The sequence below is a fragment of the Aotus nancymaae genome, unplaced genomic scaffold, assembly GCF_030222135.1.
Source record: "Aotus nancymaae isolate 86718 unplaced genomic scaffold, 86718_ANA_hifiasm-v0.15.2.pri h1tg000002l, whole genome shotgun sequence".
Lineage (NCBI taxonomy): Eukaryota > Metazoa > Chordata > Mammalia > Primates > Aotidae > Aotus > Aotus nancymaae.
This window is the reverse complement of record NW_026988413.1, coordinates 6636873-6659126: the sequence shown is the minus strand read 5'-3', so window position 1 is coordinate 6659126 and position 22254 is coordinate 6636873. Positions and strand designations below refer to the sequence as shown.

At 38.7% G+C, this 22254-nt stretch overlaps 1 protein-coding gene across 15 annotated transcripts in view; it reads right to left on the bottom strand.

Moving 5' to 3' along the window:
• KMT2C (lysine methyltransferase 2C) overlaps positions 1-22254 on the bottom strand; it is a 303740-nt gene that overhangs the window by 169394 nt on the left and 112092 nt on the right. For all 15 annotated transcript variants that reach the window (XR_001105806.2, XM_021665230.2, XM_021665228.2 and 12 more), the window contains exons 4-6: positions 15643-15843; positions 11518-11666; positions 9373-9482 (exon numbers count right to left, since the gene is read on the bottom strand). Coding sequence is in view for 14 of the 15 variants with exons in the window: in XM_021665230.2 (XP_021520905.2) it covers positions 9373-9482; positions 11518-11666; positions 15643-15843 (460 nt within the window). In the remaining variant the exon portion in view is untranslated. The remainder of the gene's footprint in view (positions 1-9372; positions 9483-11517; positions 11667-15642; positions 15844-22254) is intronic.

Here is a 22254-nt window from a genome sequence, read left to right as displayed (position 1 = left end):
ACAAAGCAGATCTGAGACTACTATGTTATCCTGTGAAAGGTCTGTTTACACAGTTGGTCCTAGGCTGGTTCTGAGAACTTGAATCTCAAGAGGGTTCCCTAACCGATAATCATGGTTTACTGTATCTAGACTAGGGAAATAATGTGGCTTATCCTGCTATTCTTTTTATGAGTCTGGAAATTTCACACAAGCTAGGCAGAGAGTATACCTATGTGACTAGCCCAGATAAAAACCGTGAGTTTCTTGGGCAGTCACACACATTGTTGTATTTTCATTAAGGAAGAAACAAGGTTATCTATGTAATCCTGATGGAAGGCACAGCACATAAGGAAGCCTGAACATGGATTTTTCTAGACTCGACAGTGTCTTTTTTCATTGAGGTCTTTCTACTCTATGTCCATACTATATGTTACAGTAATAAATCTTAGCCATTACAACTCTAAGCTGATCCCCATGAGTCTTTCTAGCAAATCTTCAAACATGGAGGCAGTCTTGTAGACCCCTGACAGAAATATAGGCTGTGATCTCTTAAGGTTTATCCTTCCTCTTAAAAAACTATAAAGGGCTGGGCACAGTGGGTCACACCTATAATAACTAGCACTCTGGCAGGTTGAGGTGGGAGAACTGCTTGAGCCCAGGAGTTGAGGTTGTAGTGAGCCACAATCATGCCACTGCACTACAGCTTAGGCAACTGACACTCTGTCTCTCTCTTTTTTTTTTTTTCTTTTTTTGAGTTGGAGTTTTGCTCTTGTTACCCAGGCTGGAGTGCAATGGCGCAATCTCGGCTCACCGCAACCTCCGCCTCCTGGGTTCAGGCAATTCTCCTGCCTCAGCCTCCCAAGTAGCTGGGATTACAGGCGTGCACCACCATGCCCAGCTAATTTTTGTATTTTTAGTAGAGACGGGGTTTCACCATGTTGACCAGGATGGTCTCGATCTCTTGACCTCATGATCCACTCGCCTCGGCCTCCCAAAGTGCTGGGATTATAGGCGTGAGCCACTGTGTCTCTTAAAAATAGAAGTAAAAACAAACAAAAAACAACTATAGGGGAAAAGGAAGGATACATACTCTTAAGAATTTTTAAAATTTACACGAAAAACACTAGGATTCTATAGAAAATAAAATAGTATTAAATAACATTTTTTATAAAATAGATACTAACAAATTATCTATGTAAAGATCCAAGTCAGTAACTTAAAGGATCTTACATAAAAGTACTTTCCATTGGTTGGAGGAGACGTGCTGAGAGGCTTTTACTATATATTGTTTTTCAATTTTTTTTACACAAATTACATTTAAAAGTTTAAATCTGCTTATCTACATTCTTAATGTGAATTGCCACCTTACTATAGGAAAGCTATTTTTGTTTGCTTCTGCAGTCTACAAAAAGAATAAAAACATTAAAAATGTACAACCCTTCTCACAGAACTAAAGTGGTTTTACACAAAGATATCTGGCACAAAATACAATGAAATTTCAATACAGAATTAAGGCAGGAGATGAGGGTGGAGAAAGAAGAGGTTACCAATTCTAAGAGGGAAAACAACAAAAATATTTTTTTCATGTTTTAAGAGTAAAACACTGAACTGTTTATTAGTTATTTATTTTTGAGATGGAGTCTCAGGCTGGAGTGTGATGGCATGATCTCAGCTCGCTGTAACCTCGGCCTCCAGGGTTCAAGCGATTCTCCTGCCTCAGCCTCTGGAGTAGCTGGGATTACGGGCGCATGCCACCACGCCCAGCTAATTTTTGTATTTTTAGTAGAGACAGGATTTTGCCACGTTGGCCAGGCTGGTTTCAAACTCCTGATCTCAAATGATCTGCCCGTTCTTGGCCTCCCAAAGTGCTAGGATTACAGGCGTGAATCACCGCGCCCGGCCAACAATGAACATTTTATTCAGAACTAGTTAAGAAAACAGAAATATGTATTAGGGGTTATGGATTACTTCTTTTTGAGGGGTAATACTGGGAATACAAGAGAAAGGAATTTATTTATTTATTTACTATTTTTTGAGATAGAGTCCTGCTCTGTTGTCCAGGCTGGAGTACAGTGGTGCAATCTCAGCTCATTGCAACCTCCACCTCCTGGGTTCAAGCAATTCTCTTGCCTCAGCCTCTCGAGTGGCTGGGATTACAGTACAGACACACGCTACCATACCCCGATAATTTTTGTACTTTTAGTAGAGACAGGATTTCTCCATGTTGGCCAGGCTGGTCTCGAACTCCTGACCTCACATGATCCACCCGCCTCGGCCTCCCAAAATGCTGGGATTACAGACATAAGCCACCATGCCTGGCCGAGAAAGGAGCTTTAGATAAACAAAATGATTTAACATTTGTAGCATGTAGAATGAAACTATTCCCTCAGTAATACTGAAATTATCCAGATTTCTAAGATGTTGGTAGCACCCCCAGAGCTTCAAAAGGGAAATTAAAAGAGAAACACCATTATCCTTTCTGAAACACAGATTCACTGTTTGCCATATTATTCTGTCTATTAAAAGATGAATAAAGTTTCCCCTGGAAAAACCAAAAACAATCTGAGGTATATTTCAGAAAAACGAAATTGTTTGATAAAGATGCCATGTAACAACTGAGGAAATTATTTGAAATACATTAATTTTAACACAGGAGTAATATTGTCATACCAGGATTTCTCAAACTCAGCACTACTGACATTTTAAGCTGTATAGTTTTTGGTGTGGGAGGCCATCCTGTACATTACAGAATGTTTAGTGGCGGCCTTGGCCTCTACCCATTAGGGGCCAGTAGGACATACCTCCTCATTCAAGGTAAATTTTGCCCTTCACTGGCAAATGCCATTAATGCATGTATTTATCCCATTAGTAACTCTCTTGTGTTCCAGGTACTTTGTTAGGCACCAGAAAAAACATGATAAAGCAAAACAGATATTTTTCTCATGCTCACGGTGCTTACAGCCTTGGTGTAAAACATTCAAAGAAAAAGACTCACATACACATATGCAGAAAGAATAAAAACCTCAAACAAATGTAAAGTTGCAGATGTTGATATGTTACATAAAGGAGATATACATGGTTGGGCATGGTGGCTCATGCCTGTAATCCCAGCACTTTGGGAGACCAAGGTGTGCGGATCACTTGAGGCCTCGACTTTGAGACCAGCCTGGCCAACATGGCAAACCCTGTCTCTACTAAAAATACAAAAATTAGCTGGGCATGGTGGTGCACACTTATGATATGAGCTACTTGGGAGGCTGAAGCGGGAGGATCACACGGGCCCAGGAGGCAGAGGTTGCAGTGAACTGAAATTGTGCCACTGCACTCCAGCAAAAAAATAAAAATAAAAATAAAGGAGATATACATATTCCACTGTGAATGCATAATAAAGCTGCATACTCAAACATTTCTTATTAAAAGATGTGCACAATCAAAAAGTTTACAGAGTACTGCAACCCCTCATCTGAGCTTTATAGTATCTTGTTCTCTTCTGCTTTCTTGATTGAAAAGCCTAATTCTAACTTTGGTTTATTTCAATATCTAGTTTCTATGGCTCTCACAGGTTAAAAAAAAAAAAAAGATCCTCCCCAAAAATAAAAAGAGTTAATTAGAGGTAGTACATGATTTCCACATCATTTTCCAATCTAAATCAAAATTATTAAAATTTAAGCAAATAAAATTCCACCCTCTCTAATAAAAATATTGAATTTTTAATAAATGGACTTAAACCAGAAATCTTTAGAATATTTTAAACAAATCAGAAAATTCCACGTTCAAGTTTTTTTAAGATGACAAATATGACAGGTTTTTGTTTTGTTTTTACAACCTTCACTGTTTCTGGCAATAAAATACCAATATAAATAGTTAAAAACATCTGTTTTCAAAATGTTCAACCCCCAGGACAGGTTTCTTTGAAAAGTCACTGCATTTTCAATGTTGAAATGTCATCTTTATCTTGAAGGGGCAGATTGTTTGTTTTCTTTGAAAACAGAGCTAGGTATCAAAATGCACTCAGCTACATGTCAACATAATACAGGTCAGCAAATGTAATTTTTTGTTTTAATAGAGACAAGATCTCACTATCTTAACCAGGCTGGTCACAAACTCCTGGGCTCAAGCAATCCTCCCATCTTTGCCTCTCAAGGTGCTAGAATTACAGGTGGGAGCCACTACACCTAGCCAAGGTCAGCAAATTTAGAACATCTACCTCTTGGCAAAATAAAAATGTCTTCTAAGTTCAATAGCTACATTGCCCCTAGGGAATCTTTTGTGACAGCCAAAATTTTCCTTGGCTCCTCCTTCCCAATTATTTCTGTAGAACTGTAAAGATTTACTCTATTTAGAGATTAAGTATATAAACTTTTATGTACTTGGCCACAATGACAAACTCCAGTAACACTTTTGGGTACTTCGAACTTCTTTTCTGCCTATGACTGAGTCCATGAATGATCTTCAGTGCTATTAATGTAGTCTACAAATATTACTGATGAATGACCAAAACGGAAAAAAACCCTAGCCTAATGGAACTAGTATTCTAGTGAGAAGGAGATGAACAGTAAGATTATTAGGTGAATATACACTCTGTCAGAGGTGGTAGGTATAAAAAACAAAACAAAAAAGCACAGGTATTATGGGAAGAGAAGGCACTTGTAATCTTTGACAGCAAGCCTAGCAAAGGCATCACTGTAAAGTCACGCTTGAATGAATACATAAAGGATATGTGAGAGCAACTCATGCATTATCTAAGGCCCTGAGGTGGATCTGCGTCTCTGTAGTTGAGGAAGACCAGAGAGGTCAGTGTGGCTGAAGGAAGTAAATGAAGGAACAGTTATAGTGAAAGATGTCTGAGAAGTACATTCGAGGGATGGGGAAGATCATGTAGAGCCTTATAGGTTAGTAAGGGATCTGGGTTTTTTCTCTCAGAATAAAATGGGAAGTCACTGAAGAGTGTTAAGTAGACCAATGACATGACTGGACAATCTATATATATCTATTACATCAGTATTGACTCATGTACTTATCCTATGGATAAAAATGCAATTATCATTATTTTTGTGGTTGCTAAAATTGGTCCAGTTCTTAGGAGCTCCTTCAGGTTGGTTCCTGTGCTTCGAACAGGTTTTCATCTTTTTGAGCACTTCCTTACTTTCTGGCACCACCAGTTGATCCAGGCTTACCTTGTATTTTCCCTGCACCAGTCCTGTAAGGAACTACTTCTCAAGGAGCCCTGGTTCCTTTCACTGAAGAACAATGGTTAAAGACCAAGATCTAAGCACTAGGTATCCTCAGTGCTACTGGGGTGTCATTGTTTCTAGGCCCTTAGGGAACAGAGGTAGGAAACTACACATATTCAAACTAATTCATACATATACACACATCTATATTTCCGTATGTCTGTATAAATATTAAAAACCATGAGTTTATATATTCATACTTCTGATCTCATTTCAACACTACAGCATGATTGTACAGTAATTTTTGTCTTTAGTTTTATGTTAATCTACAGTTACTTAGGTGAGTTCTTTCCTTCCCTATCCCCTTCTATGTGAATTTTACTATTCCTTTTTGGGTTCTCCTGCATCTGGATTGGTGGTAATTGCTTCTTTGGTCCCCCAAATCCTGGTTGGTGGCAACTGCACAGAAGCACGTAAAACATTCCTATGGTTCTAAGAATCAGAGTTATACAAACAAACATACTCTGAGAAGTGCCACTCGCATTTCATCCCTGCTACACAGATCTCCATTTCCTTCTCCCTCCCACTCCCTATAGGTAACAAATCTCTAGTTTTTTATTTATCTGCATGGTACTCCATTATATGGATGTATGGATGTAACACAGTTTATTCAACCATTCTGCTCTGTGTAGGCATCTAGTTTGTTTCCAATATTTTGCAAATTAAACAACACTATAATTAATAACATTTAATAAGACAAAATTTATATTGTTAGAGGCATATTTAGGATAGATTCCTAGAATAATTGAGAAGTAAATACATATGTAGTTTGTTAGGTATCACTAAATTTCCCTCCAAAAGATGTGTGCCAATTTGCATCTGGGGCAGGAAAGAATGAGAGTACCTGTTTCCCCACAGTCTTGTCAACAAACATGTTGCTATAGGTTTGAATTTTTGCCAGTGAGACAAGTCTTCCTTTCTTGAGACAAAGTTCTAGCTAACTGGTCCATCTTGTGCCTATTTGATAATGAAGAATAATCAACAAAAGCTGGGTGTGGTGGCACATGTCTGTAATCTCAGCACTTTGGGAGGAGGAGGTAGGAGAATCGTTTGAGATCAGGAGATAGAGACCAGTCTGGAGAACACAGCGGGACCTAGTCTCTACAAAAAATCAAAATATTAGCTGGGCAAGGTGGCGCATGCCTGTGGTCCCAGCTATTTGGGAGGCTGAGGGAAGGACTGCTTGAGCCTGGGAGGCCAAGGTTGCCAATAAGCTAAGATCACGCCACTGCTCTCCAGCCTGGATGACAGGGTGAGACCCTGAAAATAAGGGAGGAAAGAAGAGGGAGGGAGGAAAGGAGAGGGAGGGTGGCAGGGACAGGGAGAGAAAAGAAAAGAAAGGAAGGACAAAACAAACAAAAAACAGTACAAATGGCAATACAAAACTGACACTACTGTGAGTTTTCAGTGAGTGAATCTAGTGCAGTGGTAAAGGTTTAACAGAGTTACCACTGGGTCCCTTCTAATCCCCAGATGGTCTACCTACTCCAAGTACTCAATCTGCATGTAACTTGCTTAGGCCCACCAAATACTAATGCCTAAACAAAGTCAGAAGGGATGCAATGTCTCCTAAGATCTTGTGATTCCTCTGCTAGTGGTAGGACACAATCTTCATCTCTAAATACCATTTAATTATTAGTCGGTAAGCATTTAAAGAACAAAAAATGCTAACTTCTTTCCAAAAAGGACAGAGTGAGTGAGGCAAGTTTTCTTTTAACTAACCTCCTAGCAAACAGAGGTAGGAAATATATAGATACATACAAACTCATGCAAATACCTGCACCTACATTTCTGTACTACATATCAAACACTACAAGTTTATATCGATTCCTCTGCTTCTAATACAACACCACAAAGCTCATTTAGCCTTTGTTACCCTCGCTATAATACTTTCATTGTCGCAAAACAGCCCAAAATAAAAATTACTTTTATAAACTAATTCATTAAAAAGATGGTTTTCACTGAAATATCACTGTCTTAATCCAACCTCTAAGAATGTTCAGGCTGGGGAATATACTATTATGCATTAAATTGTTCAAAATTTGATGACATATACACTTTAATGTAAATTTCCAAAACAAGCACTCTGACTGCACTACCCTTGAGGTGATGCTTACTCAACTATGAAAATCACGTCATTTTGATAACCCAAGTAAAGCTAATGTTCTAATGATTAAACTATTACTTGATTCTAAGTCCTCGTCTCAACTATACTTTTCAAAGCTTTGCCTATGTTCTTTCTATCTATTAAAGCCCATATAGTTTCTAAAGTCAAAATTTCCAGTTTTCATATTCCATTTGAAGGGCTGTCTCATTTCTCCCAAATATACTTGCTAAAAACCAAAGGGCCAGGTGCAATGGCTCACATTTATACTCTCAACACTTCAGGAGGCCGAGGCGGGCACATCACCTGAGGTCAGGAGTTCAAGACCAGCCTGGCCAACATGGTAAAACCTTGTCTCGACTAAAAATACAAAAATTGGCCAGTGTGGTGGCATGTGCTTATAATCCCAGCTACTCAGGAGGCTGAGGCAGGAGAACCGCTTGAACCCGGGAGGAGGAGGTTGCAGTGAGCTGAGATCACACTATTGCACTACAGCCTGGGTGACAGAGCAAGACTCTGTCTTTAAAAACAAAACCAAAGAGAAGGCCAGGCACAGTGGCTTACGTCTAAAATCCCAGCACTTTGGGAGGCCCAGAAGAGAGGATCCCTTGGGCCCACCCAGGAGGTTTGAGACCAGTCTGGGCAACATGCTGAGACTCAATTTCTACATTTAAAAAAAAAAAAAGAAAAAAAATAAATTGGTAGATAGCAAAGCAATATTACTTCATAGAGTCTGTTGTCTTTATAGATGAGATGTAGCTGTTGCATTTATATTTGCTTCAAAATACATAGTTTGAAAATCACAGTGAAAGCTCTGAAAAATGGCAGACTATGCACATATTACTTTGATCTAATGCAATAAAGATGAACTAAACTGCAAAGTGAGCTAAAAAGAAATACTTTAATCAATTTTTAAATTATCAAACAGAGGTAGTCCACATTATGGACTACTGACCTTCAAATTTTTTCAAATATTTTCTCTCAATTAAATCTTTATCAAATAGTTCTGTCTTAAAAAGCAACCACATGAATGTGTAAGTATAGTTCATAATTTTCATTTCTAAAATTTTAATTTCTGATTTAAATATAAACCATTTTAAAAGATTCAAGTTCGGCTGGGTGCAGTGGCTCAAGCCTATAATCCCAGCACTTTGGGAGGCCAAGGAGGGCGGATCACAAGATCAGGAGATCGAGACCATCCTGACCAACATGGTGAAACCCCGTCTCTATTAAAAGAAAAAAAAAGATTCAAGTTCATTAAATAACATACCACACTCCAATGGCTTACACAAACTAATTTTTTATTTTTACTTTTTCGAGGCAGGGTCTCACTCCGGCACCCAGGATGGAGGGCAATCATGCAATCACAGCTCATTGCAACTTCAATCTACTGGGCTCAAGCAATCCTCCCACCTCAGCACCCCACCATGCCCAGCTAATTTTTGCATAAAATAACTCCCTTTTTTTTTTTAACGGAGTCCCACTCTGTCACCCAGGATGGGGTGCAGTGGCGCAATCTCGGCTCACTGCAACCTCCACCTCCCAGGTACCAGCACTTCTCCTGCCTCAGCCTCCCAAGAAGCTGGAATTACAGGCACCTACTACTATGCCCAGACAGTGTTTCACCACGTTGGCCAGGCTGGTCTCAAACTCCAGATCTCAAGTGATCCACCTGCCTCAGCCTCCCAAAGTGCTGGGATTACAGGCATGAGCCACTATACCTGACCTAAAATTATCCTTTTTTCTTTTTTATTTGAGACAGAGTTTCATTCTTGTTGCCCAGGCTGGAGTGCAACGGCACAATCTCGGCTCACTACAACCTCCACCTCCCGGGTTCAAGCAATTCTCCTGCCTCAGCCTCCAGCGTAGCTGGGATTACAGGCATGTGCCACCACGTCCAGCTAATTAAAATTACTCTTAACAAAAATTAATAATTTCCTATTTTGAGAGCTTTTACTCTATAGCAATCATTTGATAAACAATCCTTTCAAGTGAACTTTCGATTAAAGTGAATGTTATAAAACTATGATTTAAATATTTGCTTTGTCTACTTACTTCTGTGCTCCCTGAGACAACAGCTTTGTCCACGTTCACTAGCAACGGTTCTTCCATCTGGCATACTCCTAGTGACCACTCCACACAACGGTGATGAGCCCAACAAGTGCCTAAAATGGGAAAAATGAAAAGGAGCAAATGAGCAAACATTAAAAATATTAAAGCTAATAAATAAAGACATAAGGCTCGGCACAGTGGCTCACGCCTGTAATCCCAGCACCTTAAAAGGCCGAAGAGGGTGGATCAAAAGGTCAGGAGTTCGAAACCAGCATTACCAAGATGGTGAAACCCCGTCTGTACTAAAAGTACAAAAATTAGCCGGGCATCGTGGTGTTTGCCTGTAATCTCAGCTACCCAGGAGGCTGATGCAGAAGAATTACTTGAACCCAGGAGGTGGAGGTTGCAGTGAGCCGAGATCATGCCACTGCACTCCAGCCTGGGTGACAAAGAGAGACTCCATCTCAAAATGTATATAAAAATAAAAATTAAAAAATAATTAACAAAATAAAGATATAAAACTCCAAAATCAACTCTAATATGTAAATATACGATGACATTCTGTATTTGTGGTATCAGTAAAGTGGCCCTTCTAAAAATGTGGTCCAACCACTGAGTGCCAGCATCAATATCAATCAGAGAACTTCTTAGAAATACAGAATCTGGCTGGGCATAGTGGCTCATCCCTGTAATTCCAGCACTTTGAGAGGCCAAAGTGGACAAACTGCTTGAGGCTGGGAATTTAAGACCAGCCTGGCTAACACAGCAAAACCCTGTCTCTGCAAAAATACAAAAGTTAGCTGGGCGTAGTGGCATTTACCTGTAAACCCAGCTACTCGGTAGGCTGAGGCACAAGAATCGCTTGAACCCAGGAAGCAGAAGTTGCAATGAGCTGAGACTGCACCACTGCACTCCAACCTGGGCGACGGAACGAGATTATCTCAAAATAAAAACCCAAAGAAATGCAGAATCTCAGATCACAACTGAGAGCTACTGAATCAAAAATTCTTGCAATGGGGCCCAGCGATCTGTGTTCAGTTCTCCTTTCTGGTTTTGTTTTTAAGACAGGGTCTCACTTTGTCGCCCAGGCTGAAGCTCAGTGGCATGAACACAGCTTAGTGCAGCCTCGATCTCCAGGGTTCAAGCGATTGTCTCGCCTCAACCTTGCCAGACAGTTGGGACTACAGGCACACACTACCACACCCAGAGAATTTTTTCATTTTTTGTAGAGACGGGGTTTCGCCATGTTGCCCAGGCTGGTCTTGAGCTCCTGAGTTCAAGCGATCCACCTACCTTAGCCAGCCAAAGGGCTGAAATTACAGCTGTGAGCCACCATACCCTGCCAGCAATCTGTGTTTTAACAAGCCATCTGGTTATTACGATGCACACAAAAGTCTGAGAATCACTGAATTACTGATTATTTCTTCAACAAACAAAATTAGTTTTTAGTCATTTTATTTAAATATTATGTATGTATTTGGTATGTTTCTAGTATCTTTACAAAAAACAAACAAACTTTGTTGAGGGGATATACAAAGGGAATGTATAGAGAATAAACTACACATACATCTCTACTCCCCTCATACTACAGTGAGAGCACCTAGCAATGATTATTAACACTTCAGCCTTTAAATTATCCATCACATAACACTTGAACCACTATCAATCTGCAGTTCGACTACAGAATGGGATGTACTTAAAATCCCAATAGCACCATGAGTGCTAAGTTACAATACTATTATAATAAGATAATCTACACGGCTCAGATCTATTCTCCTTCATGCCCAATAAGAGAGACCCAGAATGCCACATTCACCAAGTTCTAACTTTAAAATATTCCCCTTTAAAATGTGCTCTCTTTTCTCAATTGTCAGAGCTCCACAGCACTGCTATCTACACAAGAATAAATGCAAGTATTTTAAAAAGCATCTAGTCTGATGATGGTACTACATAGATTTTAAATAAATTACATAAACCTTATTAGACAATTTCTTTTACCTAATCAGGTATATTTAATTATGATTTTTTAGAGTATGATTTTACTTATTTCTAGACAAAAGGCATTTATTATTGAGGACATTAGCAATGCATCAAAATTAAAATGCTTCCAGAATTAACAGGCAGTTATTATTGAAAACAGGCCCATACCTGTAGAATCAAATAAGGCTTGGACATCAATGGCATCTGGAAGCCCAACCAGACTGAGTTCATCCCACAGTTTACCAGCCTGATCATCTGACGCTGTCTGGGTGCTTACACTTACACAAGATACTATATTCTGCTGAGGAGATCGTTCTCTGAAAATAAAATAAAATAGCTGTGAAAGTGAAAACAAGCAGAAAATTGTTTCATTTTTAACTGTTTAAATGTAACGTACTACCAAATCCATTTTAATTTATCAGGCATTAACTGTCATAAAGCAACTTTTAGAATTCATCTGTTAGTATTATCCACGGTGAATATTAAACTGGGTTACCATACCATATAAGTAACAACTAAGAAAAAGAGTCTCCAAACCCACAGCAAAGTATTAAAATTAAATTATAAATTTCTTTTTCCATTCCATAATATAATGTTTTTAAAACCAACTCTCGTATTCTAGTCAGGAATTGTATTTAACACTTAAAATGAATCTCAGATCACAAGTGAGATCTACTGAATCAAAACATCTTGCAGTGGGGCCCAGCAATCTGTGTTTAGTTCTTTTTTTGGGGGTTTTGTTTCTGAGACAGGGTCTCACTTTGTTGCCCAGGCTTTACTTAAATGCTTTACAAAACAAAACTTGATCAAACAAGAAATGTTTGGTTTGCTGTATCTTGACTGAGGACTGCCACAACAGAGGTGGCAGTTAGCTTTGTAAAGAAAGGACATTGCCCAGGGAAAATAAAAACCCACTACAAAGTGTGAAAACAGAGGCAGGAAGAACGGAATGTATTAGCTGTAGCTTTCTTATGTTCCCGTCAACAAATCTCAACAGCTGGTCTGTGGCATGACGTTGCAAGTACTCTCAATCAAGACTATACATCACAATTTGGAATTAAAAAACAAAAGCAAAATCACTACCAAAGTCATGTAGAATAAGGAAGATAGTATAACAGCAAAAACCATAGTCTAAAAAAGTACACTGAATAAAGTAAACAACATATGGGAGATTTCAGCCTTTCAAGGTCTAACACTGTAGGTAATATTTAAGACCATTAAGTAAACAAAAATGGCTACCGTATTTAATATTAAATATGAGAAATCAGATGACTACCACTAAAACTTTAATCTTCTCCTGAAACCACAGTATTTAACCTGATCATAATTCTAGATTAAGTCACTATTGAATATAGATCATAACTCACTGCACTTCTGTATGCTGGATATTTTCATGATTCCTATTAAGAGAAAATCAGCACAATGACCAGGGTACTAAACATTTTTATACCTGGAATCATTGAAAAAAAAAAAAGTCTTAACATATTTCAATAAGTACATTTAAATATCAAATCACATAAAAATAACCAGTAATGTTTTTATGTTCAGCATTAGAAATGCATAGACTTTTAAAAAAAGGTTTAGCATGCTATGCTAACTTTAAATTCTCATTTTAATAAATGCCCACAGTAAAATGAGAACAAATTCTTTCCTGTAAATATAATCTCTATTCCTACAAATATATTCTCCATTACAAATCATTATTTTATTGGGAGGGAAAAAAAAAGACCAACAGTTCATCTATAACTACTAAGTATTGTTTTAACATATTGTTTTGCACTAGTATTTGATGAGGGAAAGGGGTGTAAAAAACCAACAGAATGACTGACTCATCTATTACTAATCAGGTCCAAACCAGCAGCTTAATCAAATTCAACCTTGAAGTTTTGAGACTGGTTTGTGTGTATACACCATATCAGTAAGATATCAATGTCAACACTAAGGATGACAGCAGCCCAGCTTAGAAAGAGACATCAAGAGGAATCAGCTGAAATGCATACACCACAAATTTCTAAGTTACAAAACAGAAAGAAAGAGTAAAAACATTCTTGATTTTTTTATATAGTGAAAATGAGAGGAAAGCCATTTTCAAAACCTCCTCTGTAAAATTGTTTTTAAAATTAACTAGCTATTTAAACTTCATTAGTAACATATATTTTGTAAATATTTGAAATCATTACCAAGCTAAATTAATTGCCTACCCTTAAATGATGCCAAATTTATTCATTTATTTTTTTTTTTGAGATGGAGTCTTGCTCTGTCACCCAGGCTGGAGTGCAGTGATGCCATCTCGGCTCACTGCAACCTCTGCCTCCCAGGTTCAAGAGATTCTCCTGCCTCACCCTTCCAAGTAGCTGGGACTACAGGCACATGACACCACGTCCGGCTAATATTTGTATTTTTAGCAAGAACAGGGTTTCACCGTGTTAGCCAGGATGGTCTTGATCTTCTGACCTTGTAATCTCCCCACCTTGGCCTCCGAAAGTGCTGGGATTACAGGGGTGAGCCACCGCACCCGGCCAATGATGCCAAATTTTTAAGTGTATGTCATTAACTAGCATGTGATCATTACTTACTAAGTTGGTAAGCACCAAATATACACAAAGCCTTTCATTTAACAAAGGCTATTTTTATACAATTATCCGAGCTCATAAGAATTTTCACTAAAACTTAATTTCACTTTTTTCTTTGAGACGTAGTCTCACTGTCGCCCAGGATGGAGTGCAGAGGCACTATCTCAGCTCACTGCAACCTTCGCCTACCAGGTTCAAGCACTTTTCCTGCCTCAGCTCCCGAATAGCTGGGACTACAGGCACATGCCATCACGCCTGGCTGATTTTTATACTTTGAGTACAAATGGGGTTTCATCATATTGGTCAAGCTCCTGACCTTGTGATCCACCCACCTTGGCCTCCCAAAGTACTGGGATTACAGGTGTGAGCCAAAAGGCCAGGCAATTTCACTCTTAAAACAAGGAAATGAAGCCCAATTCTATTTCTCAGGACAGGATTTTATATAATTGCCATTATTTAAGGCAGAACATGAGGATATAAGATATAGCCTGATTCAGTCCATTAAATTTGCTAATAGTAATAGACATTTTAAGTTTGCTGGCCTTTTGATTATTTTATTAAGATGTGTGTACTCAATTGATAACTAAAAATAAGGGTCTTGCATATGATCTAGCTATGGCCTCCCAAACAACACAACTCTCCTAATATAGTACTTCTAAGCTTCCTTAAACTGTTCCACCTTAAATTCTTTTAAAACATTCTCCCTCTTGTTATTGTTTCATTTTCTACTTCAGGTCTTCAAGGCATTGGCAGCAGTTCAAAACAAGGAGCATCAAATAAGTACAACATGAAAATGCTTTAGTACTTAAATTTGGATATAAGCCAGATAAGCACTTGGGTGATTACATCATCACCCTCAAGAGGCAGAGTCTGTTAGTTTGGCAAGCCAAAATAATTTTTATACTTTCTCATCAATTACAGAAACTTCTACTCCCTTAACCAGCACAGCCAAGTCTCCGTATTAATATGGTCTTTAAACACAACTGCACAAAATATTTTGAAATATATTAGACAAGAGTTTTAGGTAAGTACAATGCGTCCATGAATACAGACATACATATATAATTACAAAAAATTCCTTAAGAAAGAAAAAAGCATCTTCTGGGAAGGAGGGAGGAATGCAGGGAGGGAGGGAGGGAACAAGGGGGAAGGAGGGAAGGAGGGGAAAATGAGGAGGACAGTTCAACATTTTCTGAAGCACACACACACACATATATACATAAATTTAATTAATTAATTAAATGATTGACTGGATCAATGAATGGATGACACAAAAGACAAGAATGGTGAAAATCAATTCTGAATTTGCTATTGCATTACGTTATATTCTTACAATTAAAAGCTTATTTAGAGAAACAAAAGAAGAACTTCATTGATCTGTTTTATTAATATCTTCTTTCCATTTATAAATTCCAAGAACTCCCTCCCTCTCAGCTTGGGTTATGTTCTTTAATGTTTTCTTCCAAAAGTTTGGTTTTGTGATCACACTGATTTTAATATACAATTAAGATAAACTTTTTTAAAAAATAAGAAAATTTTGTGAAAAGGACAGTTTGTTGGATTGAGTTAATTATGAGTCATAGAGTATCCCATAAATGTGGAAAACATGAGAAACTGTTCAACAAAAACAACCCCATTTGAAAATTTATAAACATTATAATGAAAATAAATGATACACAGTCTTAATCTATTCCAACAATTTAAATTCAAAACTGCTTACTTTCTCTGTCCTCTTTGTTTTCGTGGTGCTGAGTTTTGCATTTTCTCATAGGTTCCATTGCTGTTGTCATCAATGTCCTTCTCGTTAGAAGGTTGGTTTCTCCATGGCAAGATAAATCCAGGCGTTACTTTGAATTGCTTTAAGTCTCCTTGTCCTAAGGAACTTTTTTCCCCACAGTAACAAAAAGCGCAGAGCTGTTCACTAGTAAAAATGAAACATAAGTCAGAGAAGGAGACAAGTCGCTTTATTCAACTACTTTAAGTGACAACTATAGATACTTGTGTTTTTTAACCATGTCTAAAGTGCAAGCTAAGTTTTTCAATCTATTTTCTACAGTCTATTCAGTGATTACCCATAAGAACAATTATGTTTAATAATTATTACACATTTGGAATTCTACTTTTCCATAGCACTTTTTAAAGTAGTACACATATCAAATCCAAAAAATTCTAGTTAGTACTTAGAAAAGTTATTTCCTTTAATATTTGACTAGAAAAAAAATCCAAGTAAGAAAGTTAAGGATGGAGGCCAGGTGCAGTGGCTCATGACTGTAATCCCAGCACTTTGGGAGGCTGAGGCGGGAGGATCTCTTAAGGCCAAAAGTTCAAGACCAGCCTGTCCAACATGGTGAAAATCCCGTCTCTACTAAAAATACAAAAATTAGCTGTGTGTGGTGGCACACACCTGTAATCCCAGCTACTTGGGTGGCTGAGGCACCTTGCTTGCACCCAGGAGGCAAAGGTTGCAGTAAGCTGAGATCAAACCACTGTACTCCAGCCTAGGTGACAGAGCAAGACTCTGTCTCAGGGGGAAAAAAAACATGCAAGCTAAAATGGAAAAGAAGGTAGAGTTTAGTAGCCACCCAACTGCATGACAGCTCTGTAAAACATATGGTGACAGTTTTATTTAACCACTTGATGAAACGTCCATTATGCATGATATATATACCACACACATGCATACACACGGGGAGATATAAAAATATAAACTTAAATAGTGGCTGGATTAAGTGGTAGTAGATTTGGGGGAAGCAAAAGAGCTGAACAGGAGGGAGGAAAGGGATGATTAGTAGCAAAGGGTATTTTTAGAGCACTGAAATCATTTTATATGATACTGTAATGGCAGGTACTGAGCCCTAATGTAAACTATGGACTGTAGCTAAAAATTGCCAGGCACGATGGCTCATGCATGTAATCCCAGCACTTTGGGAGGCCGAGGCAGGCGGATCGCCCGAGGTCAGGAGTTCAAGACCAGCATGACCAACATGGAAGAAACCCCCATCTCTACCAATAATACAAAATTAGCCTGGCATCGTTGTAGGCTCTTGTAATCCCAGCTGCCAGGGAGTCTGAGGCAGGAGAATCGCTTGAACCCAGGAGGTGGAAGTTGCGGTGAGCTGAGATCGCCCATTGCAGTCCAGCCTAGGCAACAAGAGCAAAACTTGGTCTCTAAATAAATAAATAAATAAATAATCCATATTGGTTTTAACATAGCAGACAATACTAATCATAAGGGAAACTGTTACGGGTGGAGGTGGGAGAATGAGCTTAATTTTTGTGTAAACCTAAAACTGCTCTTCTAAGTCTATTAATTAAAAAAAAGATAACATTAAAAAATTTTAAAACAATACACATATATGGATTATACACTTTTAAGAGAGCTTAGAAGGAATGAAATTAAAAGGACCACTTCCTCTTAGTTATATTTACCCTTCACAAGATACTTACTGCTGCTATACCCAAATCCTTCTTCTCAGGCATTAAAGTTACCTCTATAGTATTTATCCCGTGATCTTACACATCTTCCATTACCAAGTGATAGAAACAATTTATAGTCTTTTAAGGTGACTTTTTAAAACTTAGGTTTAGCTCACATTGGACTCTCAACTAATTACTTTTTATGAAAATTAGCTTTTGCTAGTCTAATAAATTACCTATTTCAAGTTCATGATAAAATGTGTTGTCAGCTAGTACTGAGATACACACATATACACAAATTAAATGTAGTCTAATTTCAGAAAAATCAAGTCAAATTGAAAAAGAAAATTTATTCTTGCCAAAAAGAGACCACCACCATATGCTTTGCCAGTATCTTAATATACTCTTATTTATAATTTTCTCTGAGCTATTAAGCTTACATTTATTTCAACATATCCCATTTCTGGTTTGTTTCTTCCCCTAGAAACACTACCCATGAGAGGCAACAATCATATTCACATTAGCCTTATCAACAACATTGATTATAACAGCACTGATTAAAAAAATGGAGCAATATTTTAAAGATATTGCATAAAAATAACTTAGCCTTCAATTTTATATTCAAAACTATCACTGAAATGTGAAGGTATAGTAAAATTATTCTCTGGATTAGAAGACCTCGGAAATTTTGCCACCCAAAAGATCCACAATGAAAATACTTCTAGAGAAATACTTCAATTATTAAAAAATCAGGAAAGGTTGTATGAAATAAGAAAGGTCAAACATCTCAGAGTAATTTATTGTTGACTTTTTAAAATGATTCTAGCTTTTGGTTTGGCTGTAGAAAACTACAAACAGCATTGTGCCCAATTGCACAATATAACCCAATCAGAGAATCTGCGAATTTACTTTTCTGAAACCCATCAGAGGGCAGAAATCACAGGACAACCAACTCACAATCAAATGAAAGACACTTTCACAAAAAAATGAGACAACAGTACCTCTGAGGAAGAGGACACTGAATATCATACAAGCAGGATAATCAGAATTGAGTAAAAAAATTTTAACAAATTGCTAGAAGCCAAGTGTGAGACACGGTGAGAATATGTTAACACCTGTGACCACAGACACAAGAGGAATTCTAACCCACACACAGGCTCCTCTCCATGTACCTCATTAGGTGTTCATGCACAACCAAAGAAGAAAAACATACATATAGCAACTCAGCCAGGAGCAGTGGCTCACACTGTAACCCCAGTGCTTTGAGAGGTCAAGGCAGAAGGATTGCTTGACCCCAGGATTTTGAGACCAGCCTGGTCAATATAGTGAGATCCTGTCTGTATTTTAAAAAGGAAAAGAGACTGGGTACGGTGGCTCACACCTGTAATCCCAGCACTTTGGGATGCCGAGGCAGACAGATCACGAGGTCAGGAATTCGAGACCAGCCTGGCCAACATGGTAAAACCCTGTCTCTACTAAAAATACTAAAATTAGCCAGGCATGGTGGCAGGCACCTGTAATCCAAGCTACTTGGGAGACTGAGGCAGGAGAATCACTTAAACCCAGGAGGTGGAGGTTGCAGTGAGCCAAGATCGTGCCACTGCACTCCAGCCCAGGCAACAGAGTGAAACTCCATCTCAAAAATAATAAATAAACAAATAAATACCATGTATACAGCAGCTGAAAAACATTTTTTTAAATGGCAAAATATTAGTAGCCAATTACAATAATGTAAACAAAAATCAACAATTAAAAGGCAAAAATCACAAGACCACTTTTGAGATTAGATTAAAATTAGGTGCAGACCGGGCACAGTGGCTCACATCTGTAATCCTAGCACTTTGGGAGGCCAAGGCGGGCAGATCATGGATCACCATGATCTTCTGGTCATGGTCTTGATAAGGAGATCAAGACCATCCTGGCCAACATGGTGAAACCATCTCTACTAAAAATATAAAAATTAGCCGGGCATGGTGGTGTGTGCCTATATAGTCCCAGCTACTCAGAAGGTTGAGGCAGGAGAACTGCTTTAACCCGGGAGGCAGAGGTTGCAGTGAGCCAAGATCACACCACTGCACTCCAGCCTGGCAACAGAGATAGACTCCCTCTCAAAAAAAAAAAAAAAAAGATTAGGTGCAAAAAATGTTGGAAGTATAAAGACAAAGGACACATAAAACAAGGACAAAATGTTGATGGGAAAGGAGGTAAAAAGATACCAGGCAAAAATAAACCAAAACAAAGTCTGAGTGGCGATAACTTTATCAGACAAAATGAAAGTTAGCTCAAAAAGAAAACAGCATTAGAGATGAAAAAGATGTCATACACTAATAAAACGATCAATAGTAGTATAACAGATATCCATTATAACCATATACTCAGACTAACAGGCCTCCAAATGAATCTCTAATCTGAAAGAGATGGTTAACCATCTCCAATCTGAAAATCCAAAATACAAAATGCTCCAAAATAAAAAACTTTTTTTTTTGACATGAGTCTCACACTATTGCCCGGGCTGGAGTGCAATGGCACGATCTCAGCTCACTGCAACCTCCGTCTCCCAGGTTCATGCAATTTTCCTGCCTCAGCCTCCCAAGTAACTGGGATTACAGGTGCACACTACCACACCTGGCTAATTTTTTGCATTTTTAGTAGAGACAAGGTTTCACTATGTTGGTCAGGACTGGTCTCCAACTCCTGACCTTGTGATCCGCCCACCTCAGCCTCCCAAAGTGCTGGGATTATAGGCGTGAGCCACCGCACCCGGCCAATTCAAAACTTTTTAAGCACCAACATGATACCACAAGTAGAAAATTTCACATCTAAATACTTAATATAAACTTTGTTTCAGCATAAAACAACTTAAATATTCTATAAAATGACCTTCGGGCTATGTGTATAAGGTATATACGAAACATAAATGAATTTCATGTGTACACATGTCTCCCATCCCCAAAATATCTTATTATGTATATGCAAATATTCCAAAATCCAAAACACATCTGCTCCCAAGCATTTTGCTTTTGGTTTTGTTTTTGTTTTTGAGATGGAGTCTCGCTCTGTCATCCAGGTTGAAGTGCAGTGGCACAGTCTCAGCTCACTGTAACTTCCATCTCCCTGATTCAAGTGATTCTCCTGCCTCAGCCTCCCAAATATCTGGGACTAGAGGCACACGCCACAACACCTGGCTAATTTTTGTATTTTTAGTAGAGACATGGTTTCACCATGTTGGCCAGGCTGGTCTCAAACTCATGGCCTCAGGTGACTCACTTGCCTTGGCCTCCTAAAGTGCTGGAATTACAGGCATCAGCCGCTGCACCTGGCCTGTCCCAAGTATTTTGTGTAAAGGATACTCAACCTACACTAACAAAACTGGAGGGCTAAAAAAAATAAATCAACAACAGTGGAAGATTTTAATTACTTTCCCAGAAAATACTATATCAAATGGATAAAAATTAAGTAGATATTGGCTAGGCACAGCGGCTCACGCCTGTAATCCCAGCACTTTGGGAGGCAGAGTCCAGGGATCACCCAAGGTCAGGAGTTCAAGATCAAACTGGCCAACATGGTGAAATCCAATCTCTACTAAAAATAAAAATTAGCCAGGTGTGGTGGCACATGCCTGTAATCCTAGTTATTCAGGAGACTGAGGCAGGAAAATCACTTGAACGTGGGAGGCAGAGGCTGCAATGAGCCGAGATCATGCCAGTGCACTCTAGCTCGGGCAACAGAGCAAGACTCAGTCTCAAAAAAAAAAAAAGTATAAATAGAAATGAGCTAAGCTTTCAACTAAAGAAGTTGGGGGCCAGGCACTGTGGCTCACAGCTGTAGTCTCAGCACTTTGGGAGGTCGAGGCAGGAGAATCACTTGCACCCAGGAGTTCCAGACCAGTCTGGGCAACACAGTGAGACCTTGTCTCTATTTAAAATATATATATATTTTTTAGGCCAGGCACGGTGGCTCACGCCTATAATCCCAGCACTTTGGGAGGCTGAGGCGGGTGGATCACTAGGTCAAGAGATCGAGACCATCCTGGTCAACATGGTGAAACCCCGTCTCTACCAAAAATACAAAAAATTAGCTGGGCATGGTGGTGCGTGCCTGTAGTCCCAGCTACTTGGGAGGCTGAGGCAGAATTGCCTAAACCCAGGAGGCGGAGGTTGCGGTGAGCTGAGATCGCGCCATTGCACTCCAGCCTGGGTAACAAAAGCAAAACTCCGCCTCAATTAAAATATATATATATATATATATATATATATATATATTTTTTTTTTTAATTGATTTGCAGTAGCTTTGAAAAAAATAGTAATTTTTTAAAACAAAGAAGTTGAGGACAAAGCAAACAAGGATACTGATAGAAAACTACAAGGAAAACAACAGAAATCAGGGAAACAGAAAACTAATAACAATAGAGAAGACCACCAAAACCTAATTCTTTTAAAGCAAAAATCTCTGTTGGAAAAAAACAGGCAAAATTCAAACAAAATACAGAATGAAGAGGAGAAATAACTACATATCAACAAATAAAAAAAATAATAAATGTTTGACTGGGCACAGTGGCTCACACCTGTAATCCCAGCACTTTGGGAGGCCAAGGTGGGCGGATCATGAGGTCAGAAGTTCGAGACCAGCCTGACTAACAAGGTGAAACCCCATCTCTACTAAAAATACAAAAATTAGCCAGGCATGGTGGCATGTGCCTGTAATCCCAGCTACTTGAGAGGCTGAGGCAGGAGAATCGCTTGAACCCAGGAGGCAGAGGTTGCAGTGAGCTGAGACCGCACCACTGCACTCCAACCTGGGCGACAAAGCAAGACTCTGTCTCAAAAAAAAAAAAATAATAATAATAATATAAATTAATAAAGGCTCATTCTCATTATTTCTTTTCAATATATTACTGGAAGTCCTAGGCAGAGCA